Source organism: Antechinus flavipes, chromosome 4 (assembly GCF_016432865.1).
Source record: "Antechinus flavipes isolate AdamAnt ecotype Samford, QLD, Australia chromosome 4, AdamAnt_v2, whole genome shotgun sequence".
In the NCBI taxonomy this organism is placed as follows: Eukaryota; Metazoa; Chordata; class Mammalia; order Dasyuromorphia; family Dasyuridae; genus Antechinus; species Antechinus flavipes.
The window spans coordinates 17,986,713-18,006,135 of NC_067401.1; the positions used below are offsets into that span (position 1 = coordinate 17,986,713).

General features: G+C 45.4%; 1 protein-coding gene across 3 annotated transcripts in view; it reads left to right on the forward strand.

Annotated features, from left to right (window-relative positions):
* LAT2 (linker for activation of T cells family member 2) overlaps positions 1-19,423 on the forward strand; it is a 42,273-nt gene that overhangs the window by 13,537 nt on the left and 9,313 nt on the right. For all 3 annotated transcript variants that reach the window (XM_051991950.1, XM_051991951.1, XM_051991949.1), the window contains exons 2-7: positions 8,378-8,484; positions 9,551-9,587; positions 15,174-15,217; positions 15,842-15,899; positions 16,165-16,202; positions 19,197-19,232. In XM_051991950.1, the coding sequence (XP_051847910.1) occupies positions 8,397-8,484; positions 9,551-9,587; positions 15,174-15,217; positions 15,842-15,899; positions 16,165-16,202; positions 19,197-19,232 (301 nt within the window). In that variant the 5' untranslated portion in view covers positions 8,378-8,396. The remainder of the gene's footprint in view (positions 1-8,377; positions 8,485-9,550; positions 9,588-15,173; positions 15,218-15,841; positions 15,900-16,164; positions 16,203-19,196; positions 19,233-19,423) is intronic.

Consider the following 19,423-nt stretch of genomic DNA (forward strand, 5'->3'; position numbering starts at 1 on the left):
CAAGAAAGGAAAGCTCTCTTTTCCACAAAACTCTCACCCCCAGTGCCCGCACTCCCACCACTCTGGCCTATTTAAATTGCCAAGATCTAGATCTAAAGGTGACCTCCTAGGCTTGAATGTGATGACTGGATATGGAAGGATATAGCAGGAAAAAAGGGTCACAAAGCTAGGAAATATCTGAGGCTGGATTTGAACTCTAGTCTTCTTGATCCCAAATCCAGTGGCTATCTAGAAGAAATGGGAGGATAAGCAATTACTCTATCACTGGCTAATGATTGAAGAGAGAGGGAAGACAAGAATAACCTAGTATGTCCCTCTGGTTTGGAATGAACAGATATTTAAGGCTTCAGAGAACAGATATTTCTTTCTCTGGGCAATTTACTTTGCCCTGTTTACCTTGATTTCCCCAGTCACAAAACTGAGATCATAATAACACCTACCTTCCGTGGGTTGTTGTGAGGGTCAAATGAGATATTTGTAAAGCACTCGGTGCAGTATCTGATACACAGCAGGTGCTTAATAGATACTTATTCCTTCCCTACTTCTGTAACAAATCTTGTTAGAGTCATTTCCAGAGCTGGATTTCCTTTTGTTACTCCTTTATAGGGAATGAGATTGTCATTCAGGGGAAATCACAGATTTATCAACTGCTTTGCCAGTTGATGCCCAGAGAGTTGAAATTATCCCTAGGACTACAAGATTTCCTCCTATACCAGGTTTATGATCTGTTTCCCAAATCCTTCCCTTAACATTTCCTTCAGTTCAAGTGGTCTGTAGTTTATCTCACTACCAGAAGGCATGGCGCCCAACAGAAAGGGTTGGGATACAGGTTAAGATCCATGGAAAATGCCCTTGATCAGTATCCAGTTTTCTTAAACTTTTTCCACTCACGACTGGGAAATTGTGTATATAGTTATATAAAACAGATATATAAATCAAATATTTACTGTTAATTACTCACAAGTTTACAACTCCCACATTCAGTTATAAAACCCCATGGGGGAGGAGGGTAAACCACAGTTCAACAGTTAAAATAGGGGGTTCCCTTGATTACCCTCAATACATAAATCGCATCAATAGCATTCTCTTGATACCCATCTAGTTATGTAAAGTTGGGAGGAATCTGTTTCTTGGATATGAAGCACTCCCAGTGTGGAAATGTGCTCTATTAGATAAAATCATCGTCTTGAAGAGTTGCCAAGGAACATAGAAATTAGATATCTTTTTCAGGATCATTTAGTTATACGGTGTCAGAGGTGGGATGTCAGCAGGAGTCTTCCTGCCTCTAAGCTTAGCATTCTAAGGTCAGCAAACCTCCATTTGCAATCTATTACCTCCTCAAAAAGCAAGTGTCTCGATGCAATACTGATTTTTGATGATTGTCACTTCCCTTTTTAAGTACTCACCAAACATCCTTTTTTAAAATGTCTGAGGATTATTTTCCTATGTTAAGTTTACTGGCTTATAGCTTGCAGTTTCTGCTCTTTTGCCCTCTTTAAAAATCGGGGCATTAAGCCTTCTTCAATCATGTGGTCCCTAATTCAACCTCTTTGCCTCAGTTTCCTCATTGGTAAAATGAGCTGGAGAAGAAAACAACAAGCCACTCAAGTAGTTGTATGTCTTTTGAATTCTATTTTTCAGTATCAGGGCACTTGAATTTACTCTTTAAATTAGAGAGCAGAAATTTCTTTCAATTTCTTTTTATCTCCCATCATACCAGTTGTGGTCCATACAAACCAGCCTGAGGGTTTTACCGTAAAAAAGACTGAAAGGAACTCGGTGAGCTCTCAAACTTTGTCCTGCTCTGCTATCAGCAACAAAATGTCTGCCCTCCCTTGGTTTCCACTTGTAGATATGTGTGAGCTTGGATGAGTCATTCCTATGAAAAGATTAATAATATCTGCCCTGGCCACTTTGCAGTTACAAGGAGACAATGGATGAGAAAGGGCTTCGAATAAACTTTGGTCTGGTTTGTGTTAATCTCACCTGATCCCAGCCTCGGGTGTGAGCTCCTGTCTGGCCTCCCAAGGGAGATATCTACAACTTATCCTGCTCCCCGTCTGAGTCGATTTTATCGTTTTATCACTAATCTCGTCCCATCCATTTTAAGATGGCCCCGGTTGGATCTTTGCTTCCAAGTGGCTGAAAGGGGGCCAGGTTGTCAGCTAGAGTTCGTTTCGGCTCCATTTGGCAATAGGAGATTCCATAGGATTTCCATAGGATTCCAGAGCACAGGAGGCTGGCACAGAAAGACAGGGCCCCATAGAGAGACTTCCCAATTTTGCCTAAGGCCGATTGGCTCTTGTTGCCTTCCCCTGGCAGCCCCAAAGCCCAGCAGTGAGACGACGCTAACAACAGAAGGGGAAGAGGCTATTTGTAGCCTTTCAGGTGGGAATGGGGGGCAGAAGAAACACCAGATCAGTTCAAAATCACAGAACACAAAACATTCAAACTGGAAGACAACTCAGAGATCGCTGAATCCAATCTCTTCCTTTTAAAAAAGGGGAAGCTGATGCCCCAGAGAGGGGAGATGTTCTTGCCTGATGTCACACAGTGCTTTGTGGGATCCAACAAGCCTCTGCCCTGAGTATCTTGACTCTCAGCTTGTCATGCTTTCCTTTGATTACAGATTAATTGTAAACTTAATCAATGAATCAATTGACAAGCATTTATTAATCATCTACTGTATGCTAGGCCATTGTGCTAGGTGTTGGATAAACAAAGAGAAGAGTGGACCAATACCTTCCCCTCATTATATGTACATATATACATTGGTACACAATGGTATACATTGTGTGTTTATGTTTCCATAAATATATAGTATCTATATTATATATACATGTAGATATACTCGTGTATATGTATATAGACATGTATATATCACATAAGCATTGTATATATGTGTGTATATATGGTATATATACACACATCTATAGTAATATATTATATATGTATATAATATACGTAAGCGCACATGTCATATACTATAGGTATATACTATATACTATACTATACATGTGTGTATATAGTATATAAGACATGTGCCCTTATATATATTGTAGACACATATTCATATCATACAAACATTGTAGTTATATATCTACAAGTATATAGTACAGATTATACACATGTGTGTTTATACATATGCATGTACACATGTATATATCACAAATGCATTGTGTATATATGTATAATCAAATGTATGGTATATATAATATACATGTGTGCTTATATATACACACATATGTATATATAGACACATGTATCTGTATCATACATTATATATGTATGTGTATCCATAAATAGTATATATAGGTATATATTTTTATATACTTATATATTATATACTTCTATTTATAATATACTTATATATTATATAAACATTGTGTATCTATTTGTGCATATGTAGCCACTCACTAGGAGTGTGACCCTGAGCAAGTCACTGAATCTGTCTCTGTCTCAGTTTCCTCATCTGTAAAATGCAGATGATACTCATGGGATCATTACAAAGACCCAATGAGATAGCGTATGTACACTTTAAAAGTGCTGTCTAAATGCTGGTTATCATCATTACACATACATACACACGCCGTGGCTGGTGGAGGAAGTCAAGAACCTCAGTAATTAGAACACATAGAAATAGGGAAGTTAGGATGGGGTGTGGTTTTCAGGGAAAAGACAATATTATACATTATGTTTTGGACACGTATTTGGGATGTGTATATGACATCCAGGGAGAAATGTCTAATAGTCAGCTGGTGTTGTGGGAGAGCCCTAGGGATAGATGGGAAATTTTTATCTATATGAGGTCCATGGACATAATTAGTATTTTTCTGCTCTTAGGACCAGCACCACTAAAAATGACCTGAGTTCAAAAAGAATCAATTCTTAAAAATAAATTCAGTTGGGAGAGAAAGCAAACCAAGGAAGAAAGACAGAGCCTGAAATCCAGCAAGGACACTTTCTGAGGGAGAGAGGGGTGAGCTTACTAAGGATGTTGCTTGTCAGCTTCTTGAAGACAAGGATTCTCTTCTTTTTTTAATCACTGAAGTCCCAATGTCTATCACAGATCATTACACATAATAAGTGTCTAAAAATGTTAAATTGAATCAGACAAAATGAGGAGTGAAAAATTAGAATTAGAGATTGAGTCAATAGAAAGTGCTGTTTCTTTTATATAACACCTACAAGGTAATCAAGTAGAGTCCTGGGACTGCTCTAAAGAATAGATGAGAATCATTCATAATTAGCAGATGGAGATTGTGTGAGCAGGTAAATGGTGCTAAAGTAGCTTGAAGACTTTACTGGCAGGTTATTTTTTTTTAAAGAAGATTAAATAATCTCCCAAAGATCTTGTTAACCTATTTAATTAGCAGTTGTTAATCAATCGATTAATTCAAGGATTTACAGATCAGTTTTGCCTGCTGTCATGATCACAAATGTCAAATTGATAAGGTCTGAATAAGGGAAGTTTTACTGTATTTTTATGGTGCCCTCTCTAAGAGCATAGAACTTGACTCTACAACTAGTTCTGTGGGAACAGGTAGCCTTCCTTCTCTTCCATCTCTCTAAAATGAAGGGAGTGGCCCCATTCAACTCTGAAATCCTGGCCATGCCATGAATGTAAATAACAAGGGTTGTGACATATGATATGGGGGCAGATGGAGGAAGTGGAATTGTAGTTTGTCTTGATTCCTTCCCACTTCCCTTATTTCTCTTCCTCCTACACAGCCCAAGGGTCCTTCCTTATGCTGCCTTCTCTGATCCTCAAAGGGGTCAGTACCTATGTTCCCTTCAGTGTGGTTGCTCTGATTAAAGAAATTCCCACCAAAGTGTGAATGACTGAGTTAAGGATGAGTTAAGAAGGCAGAAGCTGGTAGGACTTAGATTTATTTTTTTAAATTCCAAATATTACTTTTGAATTTTTATTTTATTTTTTACAATGAATAAAAACTGATTTTCTCTTGCTTCCACTTCTTCACCTCCACTGGGAAAAAAGAAAAAGAAAAAGAAAGCTTCTGTATCAAATATGACATAGAGTCAAACAAAGCAAATTTCCCAAACTCCCGTATTAGCTTATTAGTCTCTATCATTCTGTCTGTCTCTCTCTCACACACATACACTCACATAAAACAAAATAATATACAAGAAAGGTAGAGAAGTGAGTTCTGATTGTTGGAAATCCCTCCCTTTCTAGCAGTAAAATGGGATCATTTTCACTGGAGGTTATCACGAGAGGGTGCTGAGATGGATTCCAAAGGAGGGTTCACCATACCAAGAAGTTGGAATAGGGGAAGGCATTTGAGGCAAGGCCCAAAAGGAGGAAAGGATGGGAAGCAGAGAGGAGAGAGTGAGAAGTCCAGTTTGACTGGAACATAGAGAGATGGGAGGGAATTGTATGACAAAAGTTAATACAGATCTTGTGAGGTTTTGATTGCCAGGCTTGGAATTTGACCTGGACGTAGGAGCTAAGAAGACCTTTGGAATAAAAGAAATGAAAGATGTTCAGGAAATTATCCAGTACAAGATTGGATTTAAGGCAGGGAGGGAGCCAAGGTGAGCTGGCCCATTTTCCCATGTATTTCATTTATATATTGTGCCTCTATGTTAATTTACATATATGTTGTTGCCCCTGCTAGATTGTAAGTTCCCTGAGGGCAGGGACTATTTCATTTTTCTTTTTACATAGAAGATGTCTTCAAGAGTTCCTCCAAGGTGTATAATGAAGGGTTGGTTGCCAGAGAGGAGATGATGAGGGCTTTCACCCAGCAGTGGGAACAGAGAAAGGAAGATGAAATGGTGGAAGAGTAGTTAGTCAATTAATCAGCACTAGTTAAGCCTGGCACTGTGATAGATGCTCAAAATATAAAAATGAGACAGGTCCTGTTCCCAGGGAGTTTACATTCTAGCAGAGATGACAATGAGTACATCAATTAATATACAGACACATATATAAGAGAAATGAATGGAAAAATCTTGTGGGCAGGGAAGCGCTAGCAAAAGGCTTTCTGAATAAAGTGCTGTGGGAGCTGGACTTCATAAGAAACAAAGGTCTAAGAGATAGAGATGATGAGGAATTACATTCCAGTATAGAGGAGGGCCGATACAAAGGTATGGAGGTAGGAAATGGAAAAGCCAAGAAGGCCAGTTTGGCCATGCTAAACATGCAGGGGAATGATATATATATATATATTAAAAAAAAAGAACAGAGACAGAGGTGACAGAAAGTCAGTTTGAGATGTAACATTTGAGTATAGAGTAGATATCCAGGCAGAGCTGTAGTTTGCATTTAGAGTGAATCAGTAAATATTTACTAAGTACCTAATGTGTGACAGGTTCTGAGCTAAAAGCTAAGGACACAAAAGATAGTGCCTGCCCTCAAGGAGTCCACAATCTAAGGGGGGAGACATCATACAATCAACTATGTACAAACCAGCAGGATGAATTAGAGACAATCAACAGAGAGGAGATTCTAGCATGTAAGGAGATTAAAAAAAAAAGGCTTCTTGGGGAAGGCTTCCTGAAATCTTAGCTGAGACTTGAAGGAAACCAGGAGTTGGAGATGAGGAGGGAGAGACTTTCAAGCAAGAAGGACAGCCAGCCAGAGAAAATGTAGAGTCAAGAGATGAAGAGTCTTGCTTGAGGAGTAGCTGAGAGGCTGGTGTCACTGGATCCAAGAGGATGCAGTGAGACATAAGATGTAAGATGATTAGAAAGGCATGATTTTTATATTTGATCCTAGAAGTGATAAGCAACCACTGGAATTTACTAAGAAAATGGGTGATATAGTTGGGCCTACAAGTTGGTAAGATTAATTTGATAGATGAGTGGAGGATGGCTTGAAATGAGGAGGTACTTGAGGCAGGAAGACACCCCCCCCCAACAGCTATTGTAATCATAATCATCTAGATGTGAGGTGATAAGGATCTGGACCATTGTGGATACAGTATCAGAGGAAAGAAGGGGGTGTAGTGGAGAGATGCTGCAAAGGTGAAATCTGTGAGAGATGCTGCAGAGATGAAATTGATAACAGATGCTGCACAGGTGAAATCTATGAGAGATACTGCCGAGGTGAAATTGATAACAGATGCTTCTGAAGTGAAGTCTATGAGAGATGCTGCAGGGGTGAAATCTATGAGAGATGCTGCAGAGGTGAACTCTATGAGAGATGCTGAAGAGATGAAATTGATAAGAGCTGCTGCAGAGGTGAAATCTATGAGATGCTGCAGAGGTGAAATTGATAACAGATGCTGCAGAGGTGAAATCTATGAGAGATGTTGCAGAAGTGAAATGGAGAGCAGATACTGCTGAAGTGAAATCTTTTAAGAGGTGCTGCAGAAGTGAAATCTATAAGAAATGCTGCAGAGGTGAAATTGATAATAGATGCTGCACAGGTGAAATCTATGAGATGCTGCAGAGATAAAATTGACAAAGGATGCTGCAGAGGTGAAATCAACAGACCTTGGCAACAGATTGGGGTGGGGAAAGAGATATTAAGGAATCCAGCCTGACACCTAAGAGCTAGGAAGAGGGTGGTACCCTTGAGTATAATAGGGAAATTAGAAAGGAGGAAGATTTTGGGGGAAAGGAAGTGAGCCCAGCTTTGGGCATGTAGAGTTTAAGATGTCTATGGGACAGCTGGTTAGAGATTCAACAATGGAGGTCAACAGAGGAATTACAATAATTCTCATAACAATAGGTTATTATCTCCATTGTATAATTCAATAACCTAAGGTATAGACAAATTAATAATGATTAGGCCTGGATTAAACAACTAATAAGGGTCTGAGGAAGGATTTGAACCCAGGACTTAACACCCCTGAATCCATTACAAGAGAAAAAAATAAATTGCTTGGTACACTTATGATTTCTTTGGGGTAGGGGAATTCTTCTCCCTTTGCAGGTTAGAATCTTGTTTCAAATTGGAGGGTTACTTTACTTGGGCCTCAATTTCTCCATCTATAGAAGGAGGAAGTTAGCTCTTTCAACTCTCAGCCTGTGACCCCTGAGCCCATGGAGCTGCTCTTCCATTTCGAATTTCAGAATTTCCTGTGAGGACCCTGGGAGGTTCAGTGATTTGCCCGGAGTAACACAACCAAGAAGTATCAGAGGCAGGATGAGCTTGGGTCTTCTTTATAGAACGATTTGTCTGGGTTAGACAGTGGGGTACAGACTTTCTACACACAGACAGGAGGAATATCTGGCAAGCCCCAGAATCAGAGGATCGGCTGTGATGTTTTAGGGGAGAGCATGGGGATCCCAATAGGAAGTTTCCTAAAGCAGTGGGAGTTTTGAAGGCTCTCCCAAGCCCAGGGAAGGAGCAGGGGTGTTTCCTTCCCCTCCTCAAGCCACTGAGTCTTCTGGGCTTATCTTGCAGGCAGAAGACTCCCAGAGACATGGACCATACCGAGCTGCTCGGGGCCGGAGCCTCCCTTCTGCTCCTTGGGGCTGTGGCGGGCATGTGCGTGTGGTGTCCCCGCTTAGGTAAGGCATGCAAGTCCCCCAGAATCCCTCCTATGTATATCCTAACACTACATCCCTTCCCTTCAGCCCCTGGACAAATCTGCTCTGCTGACTGTGTCCTCAAGTGAATAAATGAGTCTTTCCCTCCTTTGTCCTCTCCAGTGGAACAATGGGAGGATGTAAGTAAGAGTTGGAGGTCTTTTGGCCCAATAATAATAATAATAATAATAATAGTTATCATATGCATATTATACACACACACACACACACATATACATATGATCTTTACAACAACCCTGGGAGGAGTATCCCCATTTTACAGATGGGGAAACTGAGGGAACAGAGGGTAAATAATTTTCCCAGAGTCACATAGCTAGTAATTTGAACTCCTGTTTTCCTGATTCCAGGTCCAAGATTGTACCCGCTACCCACTACCTTAGCTTCCTCTGAGGTCCCTTTCAGTTCAAAGGCTATGCTTTTCTTCAGGCAGAGACTGAAAGCCTGTATATTATGATGAAGATGCCTTTAGGGGATGAAATGGACTGGATGGCCACTGAGGTCCCTTCCAGCTCTCAGATTCTGAGATTTTGTAGTCGTTGCTATTTACTCTGGACCTTATAAAATGATGGGGAGCCAGTAAGTGAATGAATTAAGCAATTATTAAGTGCTTACTGTCTACTGGCATCATAGTGGGTAGGATTCAGCGACCTTGAATAAGGTTCTCATCTCTTGGGAAGGGACCTTAGAGACCACCCAGTCCAATCCCTTCATTTAGCAAAGAAGGAAACTGAGAACCAGAAAAATAAAAGGACCTAGAATAAATAGCGAACTCGGGTTTGCCCCTTGGTTCTAGATTCTCTCCCCTTGGCATCCTTAGGCACTTTGTCTTAAGGATCACCCATGTCCCTCACTTGTCCCCTATGGATCCCCCTTTGACCAATCTCCTAGCTTAGAGCTCGGCCCTGGGACTTCAGGACTGAAGCTTCTCTCCACGAGCCTGCTCTTTGGGCCCCCAGGCCCAGCTTCCCTCTGCCAGCAGACTCCCAGGGTATCTTCTCAGCTCCTAATGTGGGATTTGTTCTTCCAGGCACGAGGAGGTCCAAGCAGATCTTTTATGAGCAGAGGTATGTGTAAGCCTGCTTCCCGCTCGCTAACCCTGGGCTAAGCTCTCGTTGGCGTCGCAGCACGGCACTGACCTCAGCTTGCTCGCATCCTTTCTCTGAGGGCTTCTGCCCGTGAGAGCGACCGTACATGTGGGGTGTATCTGATCCTTGTTCTGTCACTTGCAGTCTGGGGGACCATGGATGAATCACTTAAGAGATAGCATTTCTGTAGCTTCTAATGGTTTGCTATATAAATAATATAAGAGTTTCTCTTTGTCTCTCTGGCTCTCTCTCTATCTTTGTCTCTGTCTCTATCTCTGTCTCTGTCTCTCTCTCTCTGTCTGTCTCTCTGTCTCTGTCTCTGTCTCTGTCTCTCTCTCTCTCTGTGATCCTCACAACAACTTTGTGCTATTATTATCCCCACTTTTTTTTTTGTTCAGTCATTTCACTCATGTCCAACTCCTTGTGATCCCGTTTGGGGTTTTCTTGGTTTGCCATTTGAGGAAACTGAGGCAAACGTTAAGTGACTTGGCCAGGGTCACAGCTAGGAAGGACTTGTAGCCAAGGCAGATGCGTCTTCCTGATTCCAGACCTGGCTACTCTATCCATTTCACCTCATGGCTACCCTATCCCCATTTTACAGGGGAGGAAAATGAGATTAAGAGGAGATGGAATGACTTGCCAGGTCCTCACAGCTTGAAAGTGTCAAAGACAGGAATAAAACTTAGATCTTTTCGACTCCAAGTCCAGATCTAACTATTATGATTTGCTGCCTCCTGATCCTTCCCGACAACTTCTCTGGGCCTCAGTTTTGTCATCTGTATAATGAGAGGATTGAATGAGATGACCTCTGGAGTCCCTTCTTACTCCAGATCTGTGATAAATGTTTATCTGTATATATCTAGACCCACCGTATGTCTGTGTGCATTGTGCACACTATCACACTTATGACACTTACGAGATGTTTCCCAGCTCAAGTCTTCCCTTCTGGTTGAAGGAAGATGCTTCTAGGCTTGTTCCTGGGCATTTTAGATCATGGGGCATCCCCAGCTCACTTTCCATACTTGGTGCCATCTAATTTAGCACCTTCTCCGTGCCCGCATCATCAGTGAACTGCAAATCTGGACAAGCAGCAGGTCACGGGGTCACCGAGTGACTCCCTGGGGGGAAGGATGGCCCACAGAACTTCAGTCAGAAAGGATTTCCGAGATTATCCGGGGCAGCTTGTGTCTGGTCCAGAATTCCCTTTTGTTATCACGGCCAGCACCGTGTGGGAGAGGTGAGCTTGGAAGGCGGATCCCACACGGCTTTCCCTGGGGTCTGCATGCTCCCCACAATGCTGTTTTCTGCCCTGATCTGATCACTTTTGGGGATTCCTCCCTCCGGAGATGGAAGGAACGTCAGAGGCCGTCTAATCCAACTTCCTCATTTTACAAAAGAGGAAGCTGAGCGGAAAGGGGACATGGCTTTGCTCAAGGTTGTACAGACATTAAATGTCTGAGATTGGGCTTAGAGACGCTCAATGCGTTTTTATGGAATTGAATTGGGAAAAAAGGATAAGAGCAGAGATCTTGGCTGGAAAGACATGAAATCACAGAGTAAAAGGGACCTGAGGAGCGAGGTAATCCAACCCTTCCAGAAAAACTGTAGGTGACTTGTCCAAGGTCTCACAGTTAAGTGTCAAAGCTCCTAGAACTCCCATCAGGGTTCTTGCCACTGTATTTATCACGGGGCTAGTGTCACCAAAGCCGCCCTCACGGCTTCCTGAGCCTGCATGTGGGCTCCTAATTCCCTCCTTTAATTCCCTGGATCTCTCCCAGATTTCTAGAAGCCTTCATGCCCATGTTATTCTCCTGGACTCTTGGTATTTCTCTTCCTCCCACCTTGTAAAGGGCAGACTCTCCCCTTTTTTTTTTTTTTTTTTGCCCTGTCCTGCCCACCCCTCCCCCATCCCGTGCCATTGGGCTCTGAAGTATGACATTTAGGGCCAACCTTTCTGTTTAGTGGTCCCAGCTGTGGGGGCAAAGTGGCTGCATGCTGACCCCAGGACATGCCATTCTATTCCATCTCTCCCATTTTGGGGTGGGGGTGGGAGGCAATCGAGGCTAGATGACCTGCCCAGGTTCACACAGCTATTAAATGTCTGAGGCTGGATTTGAACTCAGGTCCTCCTGACCTCAGGGCTGTGCTCTATCCATGGGGCCACCTCATTGTCCTCCTCCCCATCTCCACCCGCCATTTCTTCTTTAACAAAATGCCCCAGATGGGCTTCTTTTGCTTGTCATTTGCCTCAAACCTCTGCAAAAGAAAACTTGTAATTAAATCTCCTGCCTAATGGGGTTCTGACCCCTCTCTGATGAGCCCCACCCCCCAAAAAACAACCAGAAACCCAGAACAAAGCCCCGTGCGGTACGTGTAAACACAGCCTAACAGTAAAAGGCCAAGCTGACATGCTACTGCAGGCTGGGGAAGTACTGAGAAATCAAGTTTGGGGGGCCGGACTGGAAATCAGAAACCCCGAGGGTGAATTCCGCTCCTGACTCTACTACCCTGTGTGTCCCCGAGCAGCCATTAGTCCTCTCCGAGTCTCAGCTTTCTTCCTGTGAAAAATGGGAGCGTTGGACTGGTTAGGGCTCTTAATCCCTCGGGGGCCACGGGCCCTTTGGCAGCAGAGATACTTGGCTGAGACACAGCTGGCGAGTAACTGTCCAAACACCCAGGTTAAGGGCCCCTGGACTGGGCGACCTCTTGGGCCCCTCCCGGCATCGGGTCCATGACCCTCCGGTCCTTGGGCAGAGCAGTGAGAGAAATGGCCAAACCCCGGGTTCCCCGTCCCCCCGGTGAACACCCTTGGGGGGGGGGGCCTGTGTGGGAGGGCGTGTGCAGGGGAGCAGCGCCAGGCGCCAGTGTCCGCACACATCCGCCTCCCTCGCCCGCTCTCACTTCCTTCTGCAACAGAAAAACCTCAATTAGATGTCGAGATAAAGCAGCCCCGCACCCACCCAGCCGCCTCTGCACATGGTCCCCTGGCCTGGTCCTCAGAACCGCTGTTCAGGGAAGAAGTGGAGAGACAGAGACAGAGAAACAGACAGAGAGACAGAGAGATAGAAAGAGAGACAGAGAAATAGAAAGAGAGACAGAGAAACAGAGAGACAGAGAGAGAGACAGAAACAGAGAAACAGACAGAGAGACAGAGAGATAGAGAGACAGAGAGAGAGAGACAGAGACAGAGAGACAGAGAGAAAGAGAGACAGAGACAGAGAAATAGACAGAGAGATAGAAAGAGAGACAGAGACAGAGAAACAGACAGACAGACAGAGGCAGAGAGAGACAGAGAGACAGAGAGAGAGACAGAGAGAAACAGAGAGAGCCAAAGACAGAGAAACAGACAGAGAGAAACAGAGAGAGACAGACAGAGACACACAGAGAGAAAGAGAAACAGAGAGAGAGAGAAACAGAGAGAAACAGAGATAGACAAAGAAAGAGAAAGAGAGACAGAGACAGAGACAGAGAGAGAGGAGGAGGAGGAAGAGGAGAAAGGAAGGAGAAAATAAAGGAAAACAGGGAGGAGAGAGAGAGAGGAGAAAAAAGATGAAAGTGGAGTTAGAGTTGACATAGGCAACTTCCAGGTGAGGAAATACCCTCTACCAATGCAGGTTGGTCTCCTTTCTCCAGCTTATAATTTTGGCCTTGAGAGCCCGGAGAGGTGATTTTTCTCAGAGACACGGCCAGTATGTGCCCGAGGTTGGGTTTGGACCCAGGGTTTCCTCGAGCCAAGGCTGACTCTCTACAGGGCCTCTCTCTCAGTTTATAGATACATGTGATACAGCTGTGGGTGACCTAGATGTAGCTAAAAGGGTAAAGTAGAATGGGGAGAGAAAGGCAAGAGGAGAAGAAGAGCAGGGGAAGAAGAAAAGAGGAGGGCAGGGAAAAGTGAGGGAAGAAGAGAGGAGAGATGAGAGGAGGGGGTGGGAAGAGAAACGGGGAAGGGAGGAAAAGGGAAGGGAGAGGAAAAGTGGGAGGGAAAGGAGAGGGAGGGGAAGAGAGGAGGAGAGAGGAGAGAGTGGAAAAAAGAGAAGAGGAGACCAACGAGGAGAGGAGGGGAGAAGATTATCCCTAATATTGACATTATGGACCAGTGGGAGAGTCTGAGAGCCTAAGGAGGCCAGTTGCTGGCAGGATCCTCTTCCTCTGTCTTCAGAGGCAGGGGACTGTTGGTAAAGAAGCATTCAGAATCTGGAAAGCCAGCGCCGTTTCCTGTCTGGGGGGTGGTTTGGACCCAAGCGATGGCTCCCTCTAGACCTAGCCCCGTTACTTGGATCTTCAGTCCTGGTGCTTCTCGTGGCATCGTAACCCTGAGGTGCCCTTGGATTTAACAGAGACCAGGACACGGCCAGTGCACTCTCCGGGCTGCCCCCGGCCCGCAGAAATGTCCAAAGTGTCCAGGTCACTGTCGCTAATTTGGAATAACTAGGTGGGGAATGGGGGGGGGGGGGGAGGTGATGAGATCAGACTCAGAGACAACCGTAAGTCAAAGACATTTATGAGGAGAGGTCGGCTAGGTTCTAGAGCAGCGGCGTTCCCTGCTGGCAAAAGTGCCGATTTCTAGAATCCTTTTGGAAAGCGTTCCGGAATGAAACAAGGAAAAAGTGGCAAAGGCCTAGTTCTGATCATTAATTCCATTATGGGAAACAGCATCTGAAGTTGTTAAAAACAAAAAAAGAAACAAACAAAAAAAAATGAGCAAAGGAAGCTAGCTCCCTGTTCCGAGATTCCCATGAGTGCATTGTGGGACTCCAAAACCTTCGTTAACTAACAAATTACCTTTCGCTAAAGCAAATTGAGAAAAGCAGAATCGGAAGATTAGTGAACTCAGAAACAGCCAAAAAGCTTGGAATGAGTGGGTATATAGGATTGGGGAGACTGAAAAGTTGGACATATGATGCAATCAGTCCCAAAGCTTTTATTGAGCCCCTTCTGTATGCCAGGTACACGGGATATAAAAATGGAAGTGAACAATCTATGGCCCCCAAGAAATTTACATGTTTTCTTCTCTATTCATTCCTCCCTTTTGTTCTTCCTTTCCATTTTCTCTCTCCTCCCTGTTCCTTCCCCTCCATCCATTCCTTTGTTCTGTCTCTTTTTTCTGTCCTTCCTGTCCACCCCCCCATCCATCTATCCCCCCATCCCCCTTCCCTTTCCTTCCTGAACAAACCCCTCTCCCTCTTTTCCAACCATGTCCCTTGTCTGCATCTGCTCTCTCTCACTTCTAGCCTTCTTCTTCCATTCATGTTCTCCGACTTTCTGTCTTTCCTGTTCATCCGCCATCCATCCCTCTTCCCTGAACTTCCGTTATACCCATTCCTCTCTTCCCCCTTTTCTGTCTGTCCCTGCTCTCTGACCTCTGACCTTTTCCTCCATTTATCTGTTCTTTGTCTTCCTCTCCCTCTTCTCTGTCCCTTCTTTCTATCATTTTCTCCTCCACGTCCAGTCCCTCCTCGCGGGCCTTCCTCTCCCTCTGACTCTTGGCTCCATCCTTGCTCACGATCTCATTCCCCCCACCTTTCCTTCGTACCCGCTCATGCGTTTGTCCCCCACGGTTTTCAGGGACGAAGGACGGCAGAGTTTTGCGGTGGCCCGGGCCTTTTCCAGTAAGTACCCAGAGGGAGGAACCTGGCTGACTGGGAAAGGTTGGGAGGGGGAATTGTGTTGGGGGGAGGAGAGAAGAGGGGCGAGCCTGCTGGAACTTGGGTGCTGTGGCTGATCGCACTCTCTCTGATGAAGCCATCGGGATCACAGGGGAGGGGGAGGAGCTGATGCGGCCCCCCTTTCTGGTGCCGGCCTCCCTTTCTGGTGCCGGTCCCCCCCTTTCTGGTGCCAGCCCCCCTTTTCTGGTGCCAGCCCCCACCATTCTGGCACAGCTCTGGGTTCCGGAGGGACGGCACGGTCAGGGCCTGGGTCTACTTTTCCCCGGAGACACACGATGGCCCCGACGTTCTGAGGGCCCGTGGGGCGACTGTGGGGACACGTGGACTTCATGGGCAGCCGTAAGGGACTTGGTTGGGAAGCTCAGGGCACAGTTATGCTCGGGCGGGCACTTTGTGGTTCTGGGGAGGGCCGGTCCGAGAACTGGAAGAACAAGGCCTTGGGGGCCAGGGGCTGCCATCCGGTCTTCTGGGAAGGGCTGGGCTTGAGGTCAGGGAAGGGAGGGTTAGGGGGGGCTGCCCCAGGACTCACTAACCACCAGGGCCTCTCTTGTTCTTTTTTCAAAACAGTTGCAGGCATGGTCCCCGAGACGGCCGAATACTCCGCCATTCAGTGCCCCGAGCCCAGGTAGGGCGGCCAGCCTGTGGCTTCCTGTGCTCTAAATGCTGCTCTTAAAAAAAAAAAAAATTGTTCTCCATTGTTCTGGTTTACCCACCCCCTCCTTGGAACCTCCCTTGACTCCCCAATGGGAGGGGTCTCCTCCTCTGGACCGGCCCCTGCTTCTGGGCACCCTCCTCCGGGCCCACACTCTCTATTAGGGTCTGGCCTTGGGCTGGGGTAGCTTCCTCTGCCCCGTGGGGCGGAGATGTGAGCTGGGATGTTCTCTTTGCAGGAAGGACAAATGGCTGTACTCCATGGCTGAGGCAGAAGGTAAGTGCGTGACTTCCCTTCCCCGGATCTCCCACATGCGGCGACCCCCAGGGATGGTCAGCCCAGGAGCAGTCCCAGAGAGGAGGCCAGAGGAGGCCCAGGGAGGCCAGGGGAGGCTGGAGAGCGCTAAGACATCTGGAGGGAGGAGGGGCCTGTGCTGGGAATTCCCAGCCTGGATCCCACCAGCAAGGTCTCCTTAGTAACCCACAGGTGGGACCGTGGGCAAGTCACTTAGTGGGCCTCAGTTTGCTCTCAGTGAGATGAAACGGTTGGACCACTCAGCCTTGAAGGCTCCTTTCCACTCTGGTCTGTGATCTGGTCTGTGACTAACTTTCAGCATGGGAAGTGCTTAATAAATTCTTAGTGACTGCCCTCTCTGGGCCTCCGTTTTGCCACCTGTAAAATGAAAAGTTTGGATGAGTTACCATCTAAAGGCCTTTCCAATTCTAAATCTAAGAAACTGTAGAGTTCCCCAGGCCTCAGTTTCTATCCTTCCTGTCTTTCTTCTCCCCTTCCTTCCTTTCTTTCAATCAAGGTTAAGTGACTTGCCCAAGGTCACACAGCTAGCAAGCCAGATTTGAACTCAGATTTTCCCAATCCCAGAGTTGGTGCTCTGGCCACTGCACCACTCTTTAGTTGTTTCATCTGTTAAATGAAAAACTTGTCCTCTAAGGTCCCTTCCAGCTCTAAATCTTTTAATAATAACAATGATACTAGAGTGCCAGACAGATGGATAGACAGACAGATGGATAGATCAATAGGTAGATCAATAGGTAGATAGATAGATATAGATAGATGGATGGATGGATGGAAGAAAGAAAGGGAAAAGAAAAAGAAAGAGAGAAAGAAATAAAGAAAAAGAAAGAAAGAAAGAAAGACAGACAGAAAGAAAGAAAGCAGGGAGGGAGGGAGGCAGGGAGGCAAGGAGGGAGGGAGGCAGGGAGGCAGGGAGGGAGGCAGGGAGAAAGGAAGGAAGATGGATAGATAGATACACAGAAAGAAAAATAGATGGATAGATAAATAAACAGATGTGCAGATAAGTAGATATATACATACACTGATACACAAACGATACATACGTACATAGATACATAGACAGATACACAGACACATACAAGTCGGTTGGGCAGGCGGAACATGGATTAAGATGCACTAAGTGCTAGGTGCTGGGCTAAACAAACAGAAACACAAATAAGGGAGACGGTCCCCTCCCCTCCCAGAATTCCTGTTCCAATGGAGAGGAGACTGCTGGGAAGAAGAGGCTGCTGGAACGTGGCTGAGGGCTCAAACAGAGGGGGGGGAAAGGTTTGGAATGAAGGTGAAGACCTGGATCTGGGCCGGATAAAGTGAAGGCTTTTGGGGAATGAAGTCCATGTTTTCAGTTGGAGAGGTGGGAATTAGGCCCGGCAGAAGCTGGCTGACACGGTTTGGAGAAATCTTAGCAATAGGGCGATTAGACTTTCTCCACTTGGTCCCAAGGGGAAGACTTCGGTTTGTTGTCTTGGAAATCTTCCTAAGGGTGAGAGTTGTGCAAAAGGGAGGGAAGCGTCTCTAGAGGAGGATGTTCCTTCTCCTTCGAAGACTTTAGTCCTGAGGCTGATGACCCTTTGTGGGTCCACTTTGAAGAGGGGCTTCTTGTTCAGGTTGGATTAGCTGTGATTCTGTGGTCTGGGACTTGATTAAGCCTGAGCTCTTGGTCAGCTCTATCAGGAGAGGTCTCTTCTGGTCTCTCCATCACATGGACCTGGCGCAAGCACAGCCCCGGCCCTCCCGGAAGGGTGTCGGGGCATTGTCTCTACCCAAGAGACTGGACTCGGGTCACTCTACTTCCTCACTTAGCAGCTAGAGATAGTGTCGCTTTTATTAGAGTTTATTATATTGGCTTGGCCTCCCTCCGAGCAATGTTTATTTCTCCGAACTGTCTTGCGATGAAGGATGCTCGTAATTGTGTTCAAATAGTGTTTCTTGTCAGGCAGACTCCCAAGTGTTTTTTACTGTGGATGGTTATTTTAAATGTCTCTTCCTGATGGGTTTTGTTGAGAATATCCAAACCCTTGGGCCAATTGATGCCTTCCCAGAATGCTTTTAAACTCTGAAAACAAAAGTTAGAATTCTAAAGGAAGTCAATTATGTTGAAATACAGGTATCAAGATATATATATATATATGTATATATTCCCCACGAGGCAATTGGGGTTAAGTGACTTGCCCAGGGTCACACAGCCAGGAAGTGTTAAGTGTCTAAGACCAGATTTGAACACAGGTCCTCCTGACTTCAGGGCTGGTGCTTTATCCACTGCACCACCTACCTGCCCCCATGAAGATATATTTTTATTTTTTCATTTTTTTATTACAGCTTTTTCTTTACAAGATATATGCATGAGTAACTTTTCAGCATTGACCCTTGCAAAACTGAAGATATATTTAAAAAAAAAAAAACAAGTTTCTCAACCATTAGGCTGAGAATTCTTATTTTTAAGAATTATAGAAGTTTAGAACTAAAAGAGATCCTATAGGATCATAGATTTAGAGCTAGAAGGGACCTTGTTCCCCCGAACTGCTTCATTTTACAGATGTAGAAACTGAGTCACAGAGAGATTAGGTGATTTATTCCAAGCCCTTAGTATTACAGTTGGAGAAACTGAGGCACAGAGGTTCGGTGTTTGACACACAAGGTAGTGTCATCAGAAGTAGGATTCAAACCTATTGAATAGAGTTCTTTCTACTGTATTAAAAAGTCTCCCAAGATCATCCTGTCCAGCTCTCCATCCCCGACATCACCCTGTGCTCAGAGAAAGGCTCTGATATCACCCTCATTGTGAGTGACTGACTCTCTCAGGGGTCGTATCCAAAGCAGAAGCTCTCCCTGATGATGAGAAAACTCGGTCTCCCCCCGGACAGCCACAGGGGGCAGAGGCTCCCCCGGGCACCCAGGGTGTCTGGAATGGCCATCGAAGCCGGGGACCCCATAGCGATACCTTCCGGTTTCTTTCAGATCCTGACACCTCCAGGTATCAGAACCTCAGGAAAGGTAAGTCAGCCTGTCAGAAAGTCTGCTCCCTCCCGGCACACAAAACCAGGGGCTTGTATTCGAATCCTGCCATGCCCATGACACACTTCATCCCGTGAAGCCTCAGTTTCCTCAAGTGTAAAATGAGCGGGTTTGGCTCTAAATGCAGGATCCCGCGAGCTCTTCCGCCCTCCCTTCCACGCTCTCGATCT